This window comes from Hemicordylus capensis, chromosome 2 (genome assembly GCF_027244095.1).
Source record: "Hemicordylus capensis ecotype Gifberg chromosome 2, rHemCap1.1.pri, whole genome shotgun sequence".
Classification (NCBI taxonomy): Eukaryota; Metazoa; Chordata; class Lepidosauria; order Squamata; family Cordylidae; genus Hemicordylus; species Hemicordylus capensis.
The window spans coordinates 125,916,890-125,938,963 of NC_069658.1; the positions used below are offsets into that span (position 1 = coordinate 125,916,890).

At 42.4% G+C, this 22,074-nt stretch overlaps 1 protein-coding gene across 2 annotated transcripts in view; it reads right to left on the reverse strand.

The window, feature by feature from the left end:
* Nucleotides 1–11,273: 11,273 nt before the first annotated feature.
* Nucleotides 11,274–22,074, reverse strand: part of CAAP1 (caspase activity and apoptosis inhibitor 1) — a 58,846-nt gene continuing 48,045 nt past the window's right edge. For both annotated transcript variants that reach the window (XM_053298646.1, XM_053298645.1), the window contains one exon: nt 11,274–12,345. In XM_053298646.1, the coding sequence (XP_053154621.1) occupies nt 12,008–12,345 (338 nt within the window). In that variant the 3' untranslated portion in view covers nt 11,274–12,007. The remainder of the gene's footprint in view (nt 12,346–22,074) is intronic.

A 22,074-nucleotide genomic window follows, 5' to 3' on the forward strand; every position in this document is an offset into this window, starting at 1 on the left:
GTACTTTTGACTCTCGAGGGAGTTGCACCTTTTTAGTTAGATAATCCAACTGCAGTCTTGCCAACAGTGAAGCAGCAAAGAATCATGTAATAAAATGGGACACCTCTGCTACTCAGGAGGCTTAATGGCTTTGCTCAGTGCCTGACCAATACCCAAATTTATTCCCTGGTCTATGCCAAATAATGGTCATTTGTCCCTTCCCTTTCTGGAATTCTGAACAAATTCAGAATAACGGATAACTGGGCGGCAGGGGCACAAAGGCAGGCAGAGACTACCTCAGATCTTGCCCAGAACTGCTATCAGTGTCACTATGCCACTAAGGATGACCCCTAGCTGAGTCATGGGATATTTCACTAGGTCAGCTGTCCACATGCCCATCTAGTCTTGGCCTGTCCTTTGGAGACCAAATATATATATAGAGAGAGATATTGTAAAATGTTGTCCTTTGTTTCAGAGCAACTTAGGCCCCACTGAAGAGAAAGAGACATCTCTTAATTCACATCACAGACCAATAGTTAGCTGGAGGAAAATGCAACTGCCCACCACCTGCATATTTTGCATACATCGGTGTTGACTTCTTGATCAGACCATCAAGAAATTTTCATTTCTTTTTAATCAGAGAGGGACGGGGAAGATGTTCGACACTCGTGGGAGACCCAGTTTCCACAAGGTTTCTAGACAATGAATTTGCCCTTCACTGGGGCAAATGGAGTGCACTGGGCTGGCCCAGTTTATTCCACTTCCTCCCTGCTGTGCGATTCTTCTCATGCCAAAGGCCCCTTGTCTCTCAGCAATAGCTTCCCAAGAGGTGCAGGGAGCTTCAGCAGGGATGAGGGGCTGTGGAAGCTTCCCTGCGCTGGTCCGCTTGGCTCCAGCAGTACAGCCTGAATGCCACCCCTTGTCTTTTGTACTCAGACTTCATATCCGATAAGAAAGAGGAGGAAATACAGAGCTTTTGCTTGATGGTCTCCTTAGACCACAACTTACCAGTATTTGAAGACTAAACGCCCAGAACTTTCCAGAAGCTGTTACACTTAAGGAATCACAACATTTCTGTTTGAAATAGGTAGGCTTATAACTGGCATTAATGTATAAAAATGTTTCAAATAAATGTTGGAAGTGTGGACATTCTGAAGGCACCTTTTTTCATATGTGGTGGATCTGTGGGAAGGCTAAGGCCTATTGGGACATGATATATAATGAATTAAAGAAAATATTTAAAGTGACATTTCCTAAGAAGCCAGAAGCCTTCCTGCTAGGAATAATTTTGGTATATGCAGAGATGGCAAAACTTATAACATTGATAAGAGACTAAAGCTTAGAGCGTTTTAAGGAAGATTGGAGATCTTTTTTGTTGTATTTAAAGAATTATTTTTCTACTATTGATCTTACAGCAGGATTTGAAATTTGAAATGCAGGTTGGGTAGATTAGTGGTTCTTTTTTATTTTATTTTAAAGGTTTAAATTTGTGTTTTTTATTAATATTATAATAAGGGTAAACTTTATAGTTGTTATTTCACGAAGGGAGGTGCGCGGGAAGTCCATTGGTGTCTATTATGATTGTTAATGGTTATTATTGTTAAAAATTAATAAAAATTGAATTTGGGGAAGAAAAAAAAGAAATAGGTAGGCTTATTAAGTGCATACCCAGAAAGGTCTGTTGTTTTTATTGGCCCACATACTGCACAGCATCTTGCAGGTGGTTTCCACCCACACCACTCATGCAGCTGTGGGCATTTAAAACAAAATCAAGATAAATACTCAAGAAGAGCACTGCTGCACAAGTGCCAAAATTTTGCACAAGCACATTGGGGCAACACTATGGCCATTATATCCAATGGCCATTGTATTTATGTTGCTCCTCCTCCTCCTCGCATTTCCAAAACAGTGCTATTGCACAATGTCAGTTTTGTTTTAGATGCCCACAGCAGTGCAGAGAGTGTAGAAGACTCCTGCAGAATACTGCACAGTATGGGGGTCACTATTATTACTTAAAACCATTTTTATTTTGCCTTTAAGAGAGCATTCAAGGCGGTGTGCAAAAAAAAAATATATGTCAAATTAGACTCAAACATATTAAAAGGTATAATTTAACGGCATGTTTCTTGAGAACATATAATTGTTAATATGCACATGGCATATCTGTGCTGGACCCTTGATTGATTGATCGATCAATCAATTGGAGTGCTGTCAAGTCGGTGTCAACTCTTAGCGGCCACATAGATAGATTCTCTCCAGGATGATCTGTCTTCAACTTGGCCTTTAAGGTCTCTCAGTGGTGCATTCCTTGCTGTCGTAATCGAGTCCATCCACTTGCTGCTGGTCTTCCTCGTTGCTTTCCTTCAACTTTCCCCAGCATTATGGACTTCTCAGGGGAGCTGGGTTTTCACACAATGTATCCAAAATATGATAGTTTGAGCCTGGTCATTTGTGCCTCGAGTGAAAATTCTGGATTGATTTGTTCTATGACCCATTTGAAAAAAGCAAACAAAAACTGATATGGAGTCAGCCCAGGCCAGTGTCTTCCAGCCAGCAAGATATTGCTTCCAAGGTGGAAGCCCTGGAATCCTCAGAATGAATCTCAGGTTCACACTGAGCATGGCTGATTTGAGAGGTTAAGGAAAGGGTAGGAAAGAGAAGCCGGTTTTGGTTCATGTTTTTCAAACTAATTCCAAGCAGAGCCATTGATAGCTTCCAGTCAAGACAGTCGGGGCTTTCTTTGGTCTATTTCCATAACAACTGTACTGTTTTGGTCCTCTGAATGTGCATCTGTGAATGCCAGGCATGTGAGAAGGCCCTTGGGGGTGACGCTCCATGGGTTGGACTGCACAACTTGCATCCTGCCAACTCAGAGGCAGCACAAATTCTATATACTACGGCCTACCAGAAGGGTCAGCTTTTTCTTCTTCTTCTTTGGCATTCCCAGGCAGAGAGGAAAGCAGGTGGCTTGTGCATCCCTAGTGGCCACCATTACAGGAGAGCTGGTCTTGTGGTAGCGAGCATGAATGGTCCCCTTGCTAAGCAGGGTCCACCATTGTTTACATTTGAATGGGCGACTACATGCATGAGCACTGTAAGATATTCCCCTCAGGGGTGATGGGGCTGCTCTGGGAAGAGCACCTGCATACTTGCATGCAGAAGGTTCCAAGTTCCCACCATGGCATCTCCAGATAGGGCTGAGAGAGACTCCTGCCTGCAATCTTGGAGAAGCCGCTGACTGTGTGGACAATCTTGAGCTAGATAGACCAATGGTCTGACTTGGCATATAAAGCAGCTTCCTATGTTCCTATGTACAGCCATGTAGATGCATGTGCATGAAGATGTTTACCATTGTTTACCATTGCACATGCTGGTAAGGCTCATTTTGAACTGCTGATCTGATTGTAGGACAATAGGCAACATTCATACTAGCACTGCCACAAATGGAAGAGGTTCAGGGGGAATGGAAGAAGTTCAGTTTCCAAAGGGAAAGCTTGATTTTTGCTGATCTCCCACTTTGCTCTGCTGTCCTCTACACACCCAAAATGTGGTCCTAAGATTCCCCCCATCCGTCAGAGACATATTTTCAGGGGCACAGGGGGTTGCAGAAGGAAAGCAGGTTGGGGGGTGTTTGTGAAAATCACCCCTTTCCCCCTTTGTGGAACCAGGATGACTTCTCTTTGCAGAAGTACAAGTCTGGATCGTACCCTTTGTTTTTCTAACATATGATAGAGACAATTTCCTGGCTTTTAAAAACAGCAAAGAGTGCAGAGGGACACAATACAAGTCAGTCTTTATTGCTCAAAAACAACATCCACGACAAGAGTATATAAATACATCATACAGAAGATGGAGTAGAGCCTTCAGCAACGTTGATAGGGCTGGGATGGAGAGTGTAGAAGCCAGCAGTGATCCTTGGTATGATAACAGAGGTATTAAAAACATGTTCTTATTTTCATTTGTGGAATATTGGAGGGTATGTGCTTCGTGGTTGTTTGCTATATTTAGATAGAATCCCATGTTTTGAGTGCACTGGACCCTGCAGAACAGGTATTGCAACTGCAGTGTTGCCCTCAACTGAAGTTTTCATCTGGCAGTCCCAGGACAAATAATGTAAGCATCCATTAAGCATAAGTATCTATATTTAAAAGATCAGAATATTGTATATGTAAATTGTCTCTCCCCACTATTTTCAGTTTTTCTTTTCTTGTTAAGCAAAAACAGAAGAAAGGTCTAAGAGATACTCAGAAATGAAATACTGAAACGCACTCTGGTAAGTATTTAAGATATGGGAAACACTAAGATTTTTTTAAAAACTGATTTAATTATACTAAGAAGCAAGTGTCCAGGAATCAGTTCAAAGGCTAATGGAATATGGCTGATGGTTTTTAAACACACAATAGTAGAGTAGCTCCAAAATGAATTAGCACCTGAACAAATGGCTGCTTGTAGTCTCCCAGGCAATTCACAACAATTATGAAATAGTTATTTACAAAGGAATTTGCAATCTTCAATTTTCCTGATACTTTCCGTTTTATTTTCACATTCAGCTTATCACCTGCATATAAAATCTACACTTCTTTGTAACACATATCTGTTTTTAAAATGCCACTTCTTGCTTTAGAGATTACAAAGCCAAATGTAACTGAATGCAGTTACTACAAAATATGTATAAAGTCACAACTGCATGCTAAGTGCCCGACTCTAAGGGCTGGCTCACACTTCCAGATATCTCCATGCAAGCACCTCAGAAGCACGCACCAGAAGCCCACCTGCAGGTCCAGGGGGACACATTTATAAGAGAGATCAATCCCCCTCTCCTATCTGCCAATTCTCCCCCCCCCCAAATGCCTTCACCTCTGCATTCCCCTTAGCTAGTAGATGCTATTGGAAAACAGGCCTTTGCTGGTATAATCTTTTGCTGCTGTTGCTTTGGGTATTTTGTCATTTAATTATTAATTGCCAGTGGATTCCTGTGTTTTATAATAAATAATAAGAAGTAATAATGATGATGATTTGATTAAATTTGTTTTGTAAGCCAGCTGGCACATAAACTATGGAAAGACAGGGTAACAATATTTTAAATATAATAAGGCTTTATACATCCCATGAGATCAATTTGAGAGCTTCTCATTCTCTTTTATTATTTGCTTACTCTTCCACCTATCTGCCACTAGCCTTGCAGAAATCCCTAGGTCCCCAAGCAGCCAAGAACAAAAATTACTGAGCTAGAGACAAACCAGGCAGAACTATCAGCAGCATCTAATTGGTTCACGTTATTCTTCCTTTGCATGTGAACTCTGGCAAATATCCTCATGTGTTGTGTTAAATGAAGAAAATCTGGGGTCATGGATGCCCCTTGCTGATCACTAAATGCGGAGCCGCAAAGTTGCATAAGTTAAACAGCCTATGTCTCTCTCTGCTATATCTTTAGTCTTATATCCGCGATATTCTTGATGGTTGAGGACAATTGACTCAGTGAAATCAATGCCACTTCATTTTAAAGAAATTGTGACAGTGGCCTCCTCCTAAAGAGAGGGGAGAGGCAGAGGTAAACAGACTTTCCATCCTGCTGTTGCTGCTTCTGTTTACTTGGGAGGAGATCCCCGACATACAGACTTTGTTTGTTGCTGTTTTCCTGCACTCCTTGTTTCTGCTTGTCGGCCTTGACATCTCAGTAATTGCAGCTAGTTGTCCTCAACTCCTGGCACCTGTTGAGCTTTTGCCAGAAGTGTTGGCTGGCTGCTTTCTCTGCCCTTCTCCTCCTGCACTATTTAAAAGCTGCTGCGGCCAAACAGAACTGGGGGGAGGGAAAGGTAAGCAGACTTTCCATCCGGCTGCTTCTGCTTCCATGGAAGGAGATCTCAGAGATACAGACTTTGCTTGTTGACAAAGAGGTCTGGCTTTGGGGGGTGGGATTGAGGGCTGGGGGCAGTTAACATTTTAAAGGACTGCGTGGTCTGTGTTGAGACTGACACTCTCATTAGTTTGGCTGAGGGATGTGTCTAGGCCTTACCAGGGATGGTAAGAGATGGGTGTGTTTTCTCAGCAGGGAGCAGCTATCTTGGTGGTGGTGGATAACAGAAGACGAAAGAGCACTGTCAGGTAAGTAGGCTGTTACAGGGAAGGGGACACAGAAACTTATCTAGGGATTAGGGATGTGCACAAACTGGTTTGGTGTTCTATTCCTAGAATGCCCAACTGGTCTGGAAACTCCGCATTTGAACACAGGGGGTCGCTTTAAGGTGTGGGGAACTTTCAAAGCTGAATTGATTTGACTCAGATTTGGTTGATTCGAGTAATTCCACCTCAAAACAAATCTGTTCAATCACCCCCTGGCCAAATATGAGCTTGAATCGAGTCTCTCTAGATTCAATTCAAATTAATTCAAGATTCAAGTTTCCCTTAGTCATTCCCCCCGGACTCCCAGTTTTCTTAAAAAAAAAAACACAGAGAGAGAGAGAGAGAGAGAGGTTCATATTAAGAAATTCCCTGAGGAATGTTGCCTTTGCTTTTTATCAGCAGGGGATCTCTATTAGGGCAGTTGAGGGGATAGCTTGATTCTGATGTAAATCACTGCCTACTAGGCTGTGTATTGTAATGTTTAAGGTATTTGGCTTTATAGTGCAATCCATTCTGTGCATGCCTACCTAGAAGTAAGTACCATTGGTTTCAATCAGATCTTCTTTCAAGTTAGCATGTACAGAATTGCAGCCCTAACTGAAAAGCTGTGCTTTTTATATTGTTCTATTGCTGCTGTTAATATGTGAAACTTACCGTAAAGGTAAAGGTGTGCCGTCGAGTTGGTGTCGACTCCTGGCAACCACAGAGCCCTGTGGTTTTCTATGGTAGGGTTTACCATTGCCATGTCCCACACAGAATGAGATGATGCCTTTCAGCATCTTCCTATATCGCTGCTGCCTGATATAGGTGTTTCCCATAGTCGGGAAACATACCAATGGTGATTTGAACCAGCAACCTCTTGCTCCTTAGGCAAGTTACTTCCCTGCTGTGCCATTAAGTGGCTGTGTAGTCTATATATATATATATTTATATTTATATATAAAATGTTTTTGTGTTTTTTAAAATTTGCTTTAAGCCACTATGAATCCTCCCTGCCACCCGCTCTTGTTAAAGCCTAGAGTCATGGTGTTACATCTCTCTCTATATATTTATCTTAAGTGTACCTGTCGCTAATGCTATGTGTGGCAGCTCCTGCAAGAGTTCACGAGCAGCTGCCTGCATAGCAATGGGGACAGGGGGAGAAAACAGCAATGGTAGCCGGCGGCAGGCCAGCAGCCAACCAAAGGAGGCAGTGGGCGGATGGGGAGGAAGAAGACAGCAGGGGTGGGCGGGGAAGATAATGGCAGGTGGGGGGTGAGAGTGGGCCAAAAAGCAGTGGCAGGGCGTTAGGGGGGAAAGCGGCAGCAAACTAGTGGCATAGATACTCTGTGCCCAGCCCAGCTATTTTTATGTATTTATCTCGGGATGTAAATGGTGGCTGTGACAAGGCTCAAGCATGACCGTCTTAATCCCTAGTGCCACTTTTTTTAGCGTCAGTTGTAGAATTTAGTGGCAATGAACATGCACTCAGAGTCAGCACTGCTCCTTTATCTTCACCACAGGGAATAATGAGGATATGAAGCAGCGCCATTGCACTCCATGGGTAGCCAAGGTGGTCAGAAGTGGGTTGGGGGTAGGGCACATAGGATGCTAACTACCCTCCTACCAGCAAGGCAGTGGGGGTGCTCAGTTCATTTTAAAAAGAATTTTCTAAGTGTTTATAGACTCTTCAGTGTGTTATGACTTTTTATCATAATGAATCCTTATGAAGATTCCCATTTGTGTGCACACACTCACAAGTTTTTTTTTTAATGTCCACTGGAATAGAATGTCTACTGCTCAAACTGCTTATCCCTGACTACAAGATCTACTCATGCACCAACTTCAGCAGGTGGGTGGTGCCTTCTCTGTACCAGACATACAGGGAGGCCATGTCTGGGCTGTTGCGTACAGTGGCACCTGACACCAGCGTGCATTTCATGGTGGATCTGTGGACAAGCTGCCGTGGGAGGGACGTTGCTTTCCTCTCCCTCATGCTGCACTGTTGGGGGTAAGAGAGCGAGGGGACAGCTCCTGCAGGCCAGCCCCTCCCATACAGCAAAGCAAAGGTGGGCTGTGCTGCATGTAAAGGTGCTGGACACTGACCACACAGCAGATGAGTTGTCGGCAGCCATGGATCACCAGTTGGAGGGATGGCTGCCTGGGCATCCAAACCTTCACCAAGGATTCATGATCATCAACAATGCTGTCAACATAAACAGGGCAGCTGAGCAGTCAGTTTGTGTCCACCCATGATTGTCTGCTGCAGTCTGAACCTGGTTGTGTGGGATGCATATGGCCCTTCTGGGGCTGGGGCCAGGTGAGACATTTCTGCTGATGGTGCTGGGCGCCAGTCTGTTGCTGCCACGACTGCTCTTGTGGAGAGGTGTCGCAAGATATCAGCTTGCTTCCACTGGAACAAAAGGGGTAAGCATATGTTCAAGAAGAGGCAGCTTGAGTTGGGCCTACCTGAATACCTGATCCCTCAGGGTCAGTGTTCCCTTTAAGGCGTGCACACATGCATGCACTCACAAGTTTTTTTGATGTCCACTCAATTAACTTTAGATCCTGCTCAGGTTGAATCAGGAAGGCCTCACTCTGAATGCACATGCACACACACTGCCTTGATCCTGCCGCCCAGAGTAAAACTCATTCATCACACAGATGAAATAAATTAGAGAGAACACTGCTCAGGATGATCCGAACTGGTGTAACTCCACCTTTCTCTTGCTCCAGCATCTGCAGGAGCAAGAGCTGGCCATCCACCTCCTGGCAAGAAGGCATGGCTTGGACATGTGTGATCCATCCAACCAGGAATGGGCGCTCATTTCCAAGGTTGTCTTGGCACTTGAGCTGTTCTTTATTTTTGCTAACAGCTTGTGTGCCGAGTCTCCGAGACAGCAATGCTGAGCAAGGCTTTGCACCTGCTGCTCTTCTCCTTGAGCGAGCTCCAGACCACACTGACCACTGGGGAAGCAATTGCCTTGGCAGGTCAGCTGAGGACTGGAGTTGTGGACTCCACCAGCTGGTGACTGGTGTGGCTCAGGACACCCTTGGGTGCATTGGCAGCACATTTTGTCCTGACTATGTGACCAAGGATGAAGGACAAAGCCATCCTGATGAGCTGCCCAGGTGGCGGAACCTTCCGGTTGCAGTCTTGCAGAGGTTGGGCAAGCTGAGAAGAGGAGGCTGGGGCACAACGTGGAGGGTGCAGAGTGCTAACTACTAGTGTGCAGTACATCCCTAGCAGCAGCATCACTGCTGCTTCCAGCAGCATGCTATCTCTAGCACCTAAGCGAGCCTCTGTGTTGCACTCAGTGGTTCATGGAGGACTTCCTTGACACCTTGCCAAGGGTACAGGAGAAGCCCACCAAGCCCTGCAGCAATACTGAGCAGTGGTTTGCCATGTCTTTAGGAGCCAATGGCAGGCCAGGAGATGGAGCTGATCCAGTTATGGGCAATGTATCAGTAGGTCTTTGGTAAGGTGGTATATAAATCAAATAACGAAGTCTGGCCAGACTTGATAGCATTTGCCAGATGGTGGTTCTCATGCCCACTAACCAGCATCAAGAGTGAGAGAATGTTATCCGTGGCCAGAGACATGGTGATACTCCATCACACATGCATGGATGCTGACAGGTTGGAGTGGCTGATCTTCCTGAAGGCCAACCTCCCCCTGCTGGACTATCCAGAGCTTGCTATGGAGGATGAGTGACTCATGGTCATACCCCACCCACCCACTGCAATACTACTGGCAGGTCATCCCACACTGGCCAACCCCCAAACCAGATGTATCAGTCTGCCCATTAGTGCTGCTGACACATGCAGATATGCATGCCACCATCATGGTCAATGAGATGATGGAGTGATGCCCTGACCCATGTGTCTGAGGCTATGGTGTTATCAGACGCAGAAAGGCAGGGATGTGTGCTGGAGAAGATGAGAAGAATACTTTTCATGGTAAGAATATAAGCTTTTTTTCTTGTCAGACCATTGCTCCATCAGGCCATGACTGCTCTGTCTTGTCTCTCTGTAGCAGGCAGGGTGGAAAGAATGAAGGTTTGATTTTTTGGTTTTCACAGCACTGACTAAGTATAACATGCTTGCTGTGCTATTGCTTGCTGTTAACTATCTGGTTTTGAAAGATCGCAGATTGACAAAGGCAGAACATTTATTTATTTATCAAATTTGTCAAACTTTCGTCTCTGGGTGGTAGAACATGGGTGCCTACCTGCTTTCCTTGAGCTGTATGGTCTGTTTGTGAGATGGTGTTGTGGCAAGAAATGCAAAGCAGCTACTCAGCTGCGTGTGTGTAATATTTCTTGGTGATTGCTATGAGCAGCTCCATGTCTGGCCTTGAGACTAACTTGTGTTTCTCTCACTGATCTGCAATGTAAGGTGTACACAGTCAAAATGTGGCTGAAGATGTTCTAGCTGAGTTTATGGCTATGCTTGCTGCCAAGGGTGCTCTGTTGGCAGCTATTGCAATGAAATAATAAATGTGTGTGAGAGAGCAACTTGTGCCAATATTGTTACTGCAGCACAGACACTGTGACTGGTAGCAGATTCTGGGTCGGTAACTCATTTTTGGACTCTGAAAAAATGTGGTGGGAGGCACAGATTCCCTTTTATTTTGTTCTTCTAGTCTGCAGTGTTAAATTTGCAAGGGAGGGATGCAAAATGCCTTGCAAATTGCAATGCAAAACTTGTCATGCGCATTCTGTAAGTCCAGTTTGTTTCAGCCATAGGAAACAATAGGGAACTCAAATCACCCCACTGGTAGGTCCTAGCGATGCCGAAGTGGGTTGGGTGGTACAGTGTGCTGGGTGGTACCTACCACCCAACCCACGAAAGAAATGGACAAGTGGGCAATTAATTTAAAAACAAACAAACCTCTTCCTAGAACTCCCATAGGATCCTATGGGAGTTTGGGGGAAAGATTAACTTTTTTAAAATTGCCTGCTTGCCCATTTCTTTTGTGGTAGGTGGTATGGTGTACGCAGCACACCATACCACCCAACCCACTTTGGCATCCCTAGGACCTACCAATGGGGTTATTCAAGTTCCCCATTGTTTCCTATGGTGGAATCACTCAAATCTATTCATCAAAACAGTTAATCAATTCAAGTGTATTGAGACTTGATTTGAGCTCAAATCAAATTGCAAAATACAATTCGTGCACATCTCTAGAATTTAACAAATAGTAAATTTTAATTGTAAACTACTGGGATTACAAACACCTATAACCAATTCCAGAGGTGAACACATCAGAATCCAGACCCATTAAGGGGCTGGCCAAGTTAGAGGCAGTGACCAGCTTTGCTCTCTCAGCGCAGGGCCATATAGGTCAGAGGCAGCACACACTACTGTTGACTTTTTCAGACCTTGCTTAGGGTCCATAACAACTGATCCCTCCAAGTCTCAATGACTGGTGCAAGACATTCTGAGGTGCTTTCTCAATCCATGTGAACTGTATCTCTCCATCTCCCATGAGCAATGCTTCCACTTCTTCCTCCACCATAAATGAGCCTCTTAGGTCAAGTAACCCAAACATCTCCAGAAAGCTGGTGGTGGCCTCGTGAACATTCTATCTTGTTCTTGTATTATTTTGTAAGGCACCAGAATTTAGCTAAATATGCATGTTCCTAAAACTCTTGGATCCTAATCCATGTCAAGAAATAATCCAGGGCAAATTAAAGAGGGGAGTCAAACTATGTCAAACCCATCCATTTGTGTAAGTCACAGAAGCAGCATACTGATGGCAATTACACATTGCCATCAACTATTTCAGCCACAGGTCAGGATACACAAAGAATTTGAATGAGGAATGTCAAATCCAGTCCAAATACATTTTAGCACTGAAGGAAGCTGACATCACACCTATCAGAACAAATAGAGACATCTTGCAAATGGAACAGTCCTGGGGCTATTTTTTCACATCTCCAGCTTTCATGAGGGCCTTAATAGCCCTGGCTCGCATCTCAAGCTCCAGGAGCTCCAGCTGCTGTGCTGATGGCTGAACATCATCTGTTGGAGGAACTGCTAAAGTTCCTGCCTTAGAATCTTTTGGGGAGGATTCGGCAAGCCCCAGGATCTCATTCACGCTTTTCTCAATGTCTTTTTGAAGGTCATCTATCTGACCATCTCCACTTCTGACAGTTCTCTCCGGCACATCTGGATTATCTTCTTCATTACATGGGCCTTCAATGTCACTGTCATATGCATCTGCATTGATACTGAGAACGTCACTATCTTCTCCTTTGCCTGTAACACAAAATTAACAGAACAAATGATTTCAGAGGCCTAACAAAAAGAATTGCACTTCATCTTTCAAAGTATTACATCTCTATATAAAAATTTGCCTTGCATAGATTTAGAGTATAGGAAAGGTCATCTATAAATTAAAAAACAACGGTTTCTCTTCTTCCTGCCCTCCCACCAACTTTAAGACTGATCTAATTTAGACAAGTTTTAATGCATTTTTATTCCAATTTAGAAGAACATGCAGTAGACCAAGCCAGAAGTGCTAGGAAAATTTATTCCATCATATGGTATTACATGATCTATTTTCCCAATTAAAATGTCATAAGGTTTATATCACAAGGATGCGCCTGCATTACAAAATGAAAGTTTATGTGGGAAGCCTTTGGGGCTGTTTATTATTTTAGGAGTAAATTTAATTCCTAAAGTGCAGTATAAAAAGACCCTCCCACCAAAAAAATTCTTTATACATTCTACTAAAAACAAGAGGCAACAGTTATCAGTGTACCAATACACATACTACAAATGCCTGTGTGATTAAGTAAATACTTAAGTATTGCAATTGGCATTAGGTCATTTTTTAATTTGTTCAGTTATGATTAAAAACTTAGGTTAGGAACCAGATAGCTACTTTAGGCATGCCCAAAGGCCTGGGCATATTTTATTCTTTTTTCCCATTGAATGCCAGAACCCCATGCTCTATCTATCACATACCACTTTTGAAAGTCCCATCAGCTCCAAAAATCATGCAGTAGAGAACTCATGTTCAAGAAAAACAAGATCCAAACTGTCTTGGGCACACAGAACTATTTGCACGGTTGTTTGGATCCAAGCCAATGATTTTAGGATATTTTAACAGTACATGATGCAAACAGACAAGTCAAACCTCTGACATTACTATACTTTGGAGATATATCTATATAATACCTGGCCCGTAGTACTATGGATATGTGATCCTTTATCATTGGAAGTCCTCCACTAATGCTGTTTACTTATTACTTAGAAGAACTATGCAATACAGTAGCAAAATTATTTATGTCATAAAAAAACCTTCAAGAACTGCATTGGTGGATTAGGCCAAAGCCTAAAGTCATACAGCACTCCATCTTGACCAAAGAACCAGTTGCCTCTGGAATGCCAACAAGAAGGGCATGGTGGCAGTATTCATCTCCATCTCCTGTTCTATGTCTCCAAACTTAGTGGAGATTCTGTGTATATCTATTATGGAGAATTGCCACCAACAGACAGATAAGACCTGGTTTACACATGCAAGCATGATTTGATGGCTGCAGGATAATATTATTGCTTGATTGTGAAGGAACTATTACAAATCAACCACCACAGATTTTTCATATAATCTCTCACACAATGCTTTCCAACAGAACCAGTTCACATCTTCAGCTGAGAGTGATCAAGGGTACTGTAATCAAGTGGCACACATGTGTGTGTGAACCAGCCTAATATTTTTCGGACAAAGACAAAACATATTCACTAGGTAATGAAGCACTTTACCTATAAACAAAATTGTACCCCCAGGCCCCAATAAAGACATGACACGCATAATTGGAGTAAACTAAGGCTGCTTTATTAATTAATACATAACTGAAACTTGCAACGAGGAATCTAGCTAACCAGAGTGAGGGTACTCCACCCATGTGGGTCAGCCTCATAAGGAGGACCGTTGCACCCCAGGGCAAAGGGTCAGGTGCCAATTCAGCCAGGAACCAGGTCCTGACATCCTCTCACTGTGGAGTTCCCCCCTCCAAGGGGAGGGCAACTTGACCCAACCCAAGCCACAGAACTGTGGGCCGGTGACCCAAGCCACCCTCTGAGTAGGGGCCAATCCCAACCCTCCGGGCCACAAAACTCCGAAGGGCTAGTCTTCAACACCCTCCTACCTTAAATGGTCCTCCAGCCCAACACCATTACCAAAACAACCTACCCCAAACTGCACTCTCTTGCCAAGTGACCCAACAATCTTAAATATTATTAAACTCCTGCACCACAAGACTTAGTGAAAAGTAGGTGAAAAAGGACACACCTGGTACCAATCTGGTGTGGCCAAAAAATCCCTACTTGGCCCCAAATGGTGACCAGCTAACCCTCACTGAGCACTGCCTTGCTAAAGAGCGACTGGCAAAGGGGAGGACAGGCTGGCCCTATAACTGGTCAATCCTCCGCATGATTGGCCGGCCCCGAGCACATGCAGGGGGAGGCAAAACGGCAGCCTCCGTGCCTGCCTCAGGGCTGGGAGTACATCCAACCATGAATGTGTGTGTGTTTATATTTAAGAAATTACACCCCCCCAAAACCAAATTATATCACTGAAACACCAATTAAGGAAAACCATTATAAAAAGAAAAGAGTAAATAATGAACAATGCACATTCACTTTCACTTGTGCGCCAAAACTTCCATCTTTACATTGCAAGGTTTCTTCCTGCCACAACTAAATGAACAAGTGCCACTGATCCTGACACTGAGGAATACATGTAGTAGCGGTGTGTGAGCCAGCTCAGGTCAAGCTAGGCTGAACAGGTTTGGGGCCGAACCGGTCTGAGTTTGAACCAAAGGAGTCCCGGTTCAACCCAAGCTGGACCAGAACTCTACTGGTAGAGAGGATTCTCCTTTACAAGTAAAGGAGTGGGGACAGGGAGTTCTCCTAAAGGTAGATGGGAATGAAAAGAGTAAGAAATTACCTTAAAAGTGTTGTAGGTGGCTGTGGTGTGTCAGCAGCCCAAGCCACCTGCAGCTGCCATCAGATGCACTTTTGAGGCAACTTCTTACTCTTTGCCTGCCCCATCTAACTTTAGGGAAGCCCCCTGCCCGTTACTGGTAAAGGGGAATCCTCACCATATTCTCTTTTACCCAGTATAGCTCCGAGCCCCTTTGAACCAGCTTGGATTAGAGCCGTTTTTGTGCACGTCCCTAACATGTAGAACTGCTTTCTGATACATTTTTCTTCAGTCAACTGGTTTGTGAGCACAACATACTATGCCTTATGCATCCAACATCGACTCACCTAACACTAGAGACTAATTTACTTCCAAGTATTTTTAAATTAAAATTTGCCTGTAATTTAAAAAAAATGCAACTAAATGTCTCTTTCTCTTGGGGGATATGCTGTCACACAGCACAAAATAAGCATCATGGCCGTACATGATATTTATTGTCCTGTGATTTCTTGCATGGCATACTGAACCCCCTTCCACCAAACAGTTCCACCACATATGTAAATAGGTTCCATCTGATATACTAAACTTCGAACAAAGCCAATAGCATTTTCATAGGATGGTCTCATAGAATTATAATACAATATAATTCCAAAGTCTCATAGGATTATACCACGAATGGTAATTTACCTAAAAGCAGTTTACCTAAAGCAGTTGTCCCTACGAGGGATACTTATCTTGAAAGCTCAATATGCAAAAATCCCCACTGTTGATCTGTTATATTGCTATCTAAGTTTTCTACTCTTAAATTTATATCCACAATCTGGTATATCAATTCCCTGATAATTGCCTGTATTAAAAAGCTGAATACAAAGACTGCTTACCCAGTGGTACATCTTTAAGGACATATGGCCTATTATGCTAAAGATCAATATGTTGCGCTTTGGGAGATTCTTTATGTGCAATGTTTTTAAAGAAACAATGAGCAACCCTTGTCAAGAACATACCATACACTCAGTCTGGCAATAGCAGAGAGATAAAATGCACAACTGCTCCTTTGTTCAATTTACTGCAATAGGTCACGGCATCACATTATTCTAGAGCATGCAGCAAGACTCTGACACTGATTTAGAGAATGTTAGCTTACATGTTTATATTTGCCCATTTTATCCTTTCTGGCTGCAATCTGAATGTCACACTAATGGCTGCCACAATTACAGTATTACTGAAACCTCCACAGTTTAAAATTGATGTGTGGGTTAAAATACGGACAGCTTTTCAGTTTGTGCAAGCAAAAAAACCCCTAAAGTAATACTGCATTCATTTGCAAGCTCCTATATTTCATTAATGATAATAAAATGATAGCACTAGACCAGAACACCTAGAAATAATTACATGCTTTATCAATACTTTACTAAGTCATTTTCATTCTTAGGGAGTCTGTTTTTTAATTAGCCTTTTCCCATTTGGTCCAAAATATTTTTTTTCACTGGTCTGTTTTTACAAAATTAGCTGTTTCTTCCTTCTAGCTTCTGCTTTTAGATCTCCAAGGCTGGAATCATTATTGATCTGCTACTTTTGCTCATCAGCATCACAGTCACCGATATACTGGAAACCAATACAAAACCCCCTCTGATAACCAGTGTCCTCTTCAGAAACTGCATAACATTGGCTCAGATAACAGTCAACAGTAGGATTTGATATTCTTACATTAGAGCTTGCCAACTGGTGGTCTATGGGCTGGATCTGGTTGTTGAGACAATTTAGGCTTAAATCTTAAACATGATGTATGTAATCTGATTAGAGATCATTGAACTCTGAGGGGCTTACTGCCGAGTATATATGTTTAGGATTGTGCTGTTAATCTGGTTTCTGGTGCCTTTAAATTCTAATTAAGGTATGATAAAAGAAAGTTGATCACATTTGGATGCAAGACAAGAAGTCTCCATGTGTATTTCATATTCCTTTTACTGCACTGCTATCTTATGTGCATTCTGAAAAAAGGCTATTCTTTTCTTAGCTTGTCCCGCCCATCCAGGAAAAAACCAAAACCAAAAAAACCAATGGCCCCATATCTTCTGTTTGGTTTCTATGAAGCTCTCCATTGGTCTCCATTGCAACTTTTATTATACAGAGGCTGGGCAGATAATTCTAATCCCTGGACCAGTTTAAGAAGAATGGTATGGCTCTCAATAATATAGAAACTGGTTATTCCAAATTTAATTCAATGGAGGTCAACCCATAGCATTCATGTCACAAATTCAACAGAGATTCATGCAACTCGGAGGAAACAGCTGGAGGTCCCATGGGCTGGGTCACAGCATGATCAGATCTTGTTCTCCCTCATCTATCCAGCATCACACCTCCTCCATGCATTTCTAGTGAGAAGTTTCATACATAACAGATTTAGCCCTCGCTGCCTGCTCCCTGGTCACACAAAACTGCATGAAAAAGGGTTGAGAGATGGAATCTGGGATATGCATGTGCCATAAAAGCTCTAGATTTTGAACGACAGTATTGTGTGAAATTCCTCACTAGAGAGGCAAAGAGACATTATGTTGGGTGTAGGGATCAGAAGGAGGAGATAAAGCAAAGTGAGACTCGGAACCAGGAGAGGAAAAGAAGGTGATCCTGGTACAGGCAATTGAACAGCACAAGTCTATGCTATGAACTCAACTAGAGGCACGCATGCCCAAAGAGTTAACCACAATTTGCTAAGTAATTAACTGGAACTATTATCTTAAACAATTATGCCAGCATGTCTTAAACTGTCAAGATGTTCATAATATCAGCACAGTGACACACATTTGTGATGCTACATATCCATCTATCTATCTTGGGACTAGCATCCAAGATGGTCTTGGGATCTTGTTGGGCTATTCTCAAATTGCTATTACATGAAATTACATTTTTTGCAAAAGTTCCAAGAAGTTTATTCATCATTCTGGGTTGTTGTTTTTTTAATGAGAATGCTGCTGAAAACTAGAAATCGGTTTCCAATATGTATTAGTCTCTCCACATCATGCAAGTTTCTCAAAACAAAGATTCTAGAAGTGTGTTGCTGTCCTGTTAAATATTTCAGTGCCTTTGGCAGTAATAGTATACTGTATTATAAGGCTAGCTTATGGATGTGAAAGCTTCTTTTGGAGAATGGAAGGGAAAAGCAAGAACTTCTCTGTACTGTACACATAAAAGATCGTGTTCTACACTTGATCTTTATACTGGATACTTTCCATTCTCAGCAAGTTCTGTGCAAAGACTGAGCAGAGCAGAATACATGCTACTGAAATTAATCTGTGCAGGTTCCAAAATGAGTTCAAAGAGACTGCTTTTTTCGCTACAGTCAAAAGTGTGTAGAGGAGGAAAGGCTTTAGACATCCTACCCTGGCTTTAAATCTTTTTAGAAAGAAGTGCCTTAACTTTCCTTGGGTGTGCTTGGGTCTTTTGTTTATGAGCAACAAAGAAAATCTTTAGAAAAACATATTTTCCTTGACTTTTTACGATATAACTGGTATCTGGAGGGGGAAGAAAAATCAATACTGAACACTAAGAGGAATGTATTGTAAATGCTCTTGCCCTGCAAAGCAGTGGCTTTTTGTAAAGTAACTAGGAAGTAAACTATTCCATAAGTAGCAGTTTCACAAATAAAAGTTTATGTAAATAGACAAATGTCGTCTACAAACACATTCATATGACTAAATTAGCAAAAACAAGATGACAAAAATCCACACAAACGCACAACTCTGCTGTTGGGGGCCTATTCAATAAAACATGAGACTAGGACTAAGATCCTTGTCAGGCTCACCATGTGTTGAAACCCTGGAAAGATCTTGCTGCTCTTTTATAAAGTGTGCTATATGTTCAACAGAATCAGATCAAATAAACAAGGACTCATAAAGTGCATTTTAAAATGTACACACCAACAAAGATGAAGAGCAGATTGAGAGTATTTTAGTCCACTTCTTAGGCAGAAGGTCAAGACTAGAAACATTTAAGCCTAATGTCCATGTCTAGGATTTCTCATCTCTTAAGCAATCTATTATGGCTATAAAGCAGTGAAAAACAGTTGATATTAGAATCACCACCACCACCAACTTGTGATAAGCTTTTGTCAAAAAGAACATGAAGTATCTAACTTTAACTAGCAAAGTGCAGTTTGTACTCCACCACACACTGCCTACAGAAGAGCAGCAGGCATGAACTCCAATCATCCAAATGCTTTTAACTTACAGAAACAAAGTGCGTGGAAGATCAAAAGAAATTGGAATCGATAGGATTAAGGAATGGAAATCCTTTTGCCTTGCTACAGGGCAGCAGTCCATATTTACTTAATGCATTGTTCAACTGAACAGTGTCTCTCTACAGAGAGAAAACATTCTCAACTGAATAGGTCTGGTTCAAAGTTCAGAAGTTATGTTCTAACACACTCATCTTTTTTTGCCAAAGGCCAACTGAACTGAGTGAAAGGGGCACTGACCTGTGTGAATGAGACCAAACTATTTTTTAGAGAAACCATTTATCCTTCTCCTGGAGAATAGGAAGTTACCGAAACCTTAAAAGGTACAATCAGCCCTGGGTTGTCTTCAGTACTGGAAATCTCTAGGGAACTACAATGCACAATAATCACACAGCCTTGGTGGCCTAACAAATGTTTAATTAACTGAACCGCTTCATTTCCCTTTTTTTGCAGCTGTAATTTTACATAGTAATAAAAGTCTCTGATGGCATTTTTCTCATTATCTTTTTCAGTTTGATAACTTGTATTTATTCCTTCAGCTAGAATTGTGAAATCCATTTCCAGGCACTTAATTTCTCTTTCTTAACCACTTTTTACTCATTTCTGCTCATCCCTCGGCTTTCAAGCTTTTCATCTTCAGCACCATGGACTCCAATGTGGAAGAAGAGTTTCTAAGTTTTACCATTTATGCCTGTGCATTCTCAAAAGCTCTTTAAAAGCTAACATCCTGACTAGCACTGTTGTCATTGCCCAAAGCCATCACGAAACGGTGGCTGATAAAGTCATAAAAAGGACAAAGAAGCAATCACCTGCAACAGTCATCAATTCCCTCTGATAGCATAGAAGGAAGAGAGGAAGTCTGCAGGAAACATGTCAATTCAGAGGTCATTCCAGAGAGTGCAATGAGCAATATTTAAAGCATTCTCCACAAAGTCACAGCATCCTACTAATCTGTTGCCTTATGATATTTTAATCAAGTCCAATTTCCCTTACTAGCTACTTTTACTATATGACTATTAAAGAACAGAGCATGTTTCCCTAAGGAGCCTTCAGTAATGGGGGATCTCTCTGAGCTGTAGGACCTTCAGTGCCCTATAAGAATGTCGATTACCTTTCCCCATAGTTAGTTATATGTGCCTGTCTTCATGTAAGGCACTGAAACATTAACAAGGTGATTAAATGTTACCTGATGAATGCAGCAAAACAATTGTCTGGGCTCACATTGGTATTAAGGGGATTGTCAGCCTTGACAGCCAACGAGATAATTCCGGGGTTTTTTTTGTTTTGTTTTTACAGACGCTTGCTTTCTTCCCTCCTAATACTTCAGCATGCCTCTGCTTAACCCTAACCTCACTCTCCCCTCTGCACAAACCTCCTGCTCTTGAGAAAAGGACAGATTTTCTCCTCATCATAACGGTGTCCTCAAATGCAGTGGTTTGCCTTCTACAGAAGGCACTTCTACAGAAAAAGCAGCAGCAGCAAACATTCACTCATACGGGAGAGAATAAAGGAGGTACTTAGGGACACCAGTGTGGTAGGGACAACAACATCTGTCAGTGGTCTAAAGAGAGGATTACCAACCCCTCATGCTCCATGAACCTCATTTCTAATATAAATTAATGGGGGCTATTGCATGGGATAGAACAAGGGGGTTCAATATAATAGTGTCCCAGACTAGTTCAATATAATAGTGTCCCAGACTGTAACTGCCCCAGACTGTAACTGCCCCATAAAACTATCTATAAATACAACTGTTTGATTAAGTGTCGTCAAGTAGGTGTCAACTCTTAGCAACCACATAGATAGATTCTCTCCAGGATGATCCATCTTCAACTTGGCCTTTAAGGTCTCTCAGTGGTGAATTCATTGCTGTCGTAATCCGAGTCCATCCATCTTGCTGCTGGTCGTCCTCTTCTTCTCTTTTCTTCAACTTTCCCCAACATTATGGACTTCTCAAGGGAGCTGGGTTTTCGCATAATGTGTCTGAAGTATGATAGTTTGAGCCTGGTCATTTGTGCCTCGAGTGAATATCCTGGATTGATTTATTTTATGATCCACTTGTTTGTTTTCCTGGCTGTCTATGGTATCCTAAAAAGTCTTCTCCAGCACCAAAATTCAAAAGCATCAATACTTTTTCTATCTTGCTTCTTCAAAGTCCAGCTTTTGCATCCATAGAGTGTCATGGGAGAAATCACTGTCGGAAAGATTCTAATATTTGACAGTATACACACTTCACGGTATCTAAATATCCTTTCCAAGGCCTTCATTGCAACCCTACCAAGTGCTAGTTTGTGGCATATTTCTTGACTGCTGGATCCTTTACTGTTGATGGTCAATCCTAAAAAGGCAGCAGCTCTCTACCTCTTCAGTGTCTTCATTTACAATTAGCAGTTCCCAATATTCTGTCACACTGTAACTGCTAGCAATGTGAACTCAGAAACAGGACTGAGGGCAAGACTATGCATACAAATGTTGGCTTGATTCTGAGGGCAGGACATCGCTTGGAAAAAGATCTCTTGCCTCCGTTCTTGTTCTCCTGGTGAAAATGGCCTCTGTGAAGGATGAGCATAGAAACATGGCAAAAGAAGTATGGGAACTGGTTTGTACTGGAACTCTTCCTTGGATCCTCATCCTAATCATGCCAAGTGTGACATGCCTTTTACAAATCACAAGAATAAGAGCCAGTGCTAGGTACCATCTCTGTTATACTCTAGAACAAGACCACACAACTTCGGTCTTGCTGCAGGTGGACTACAACTCTCATCATACCTGACTACTGGCCACTGTAGCTGGGGTTGCCATCCAAAAAACTTGTTGAAGGGTT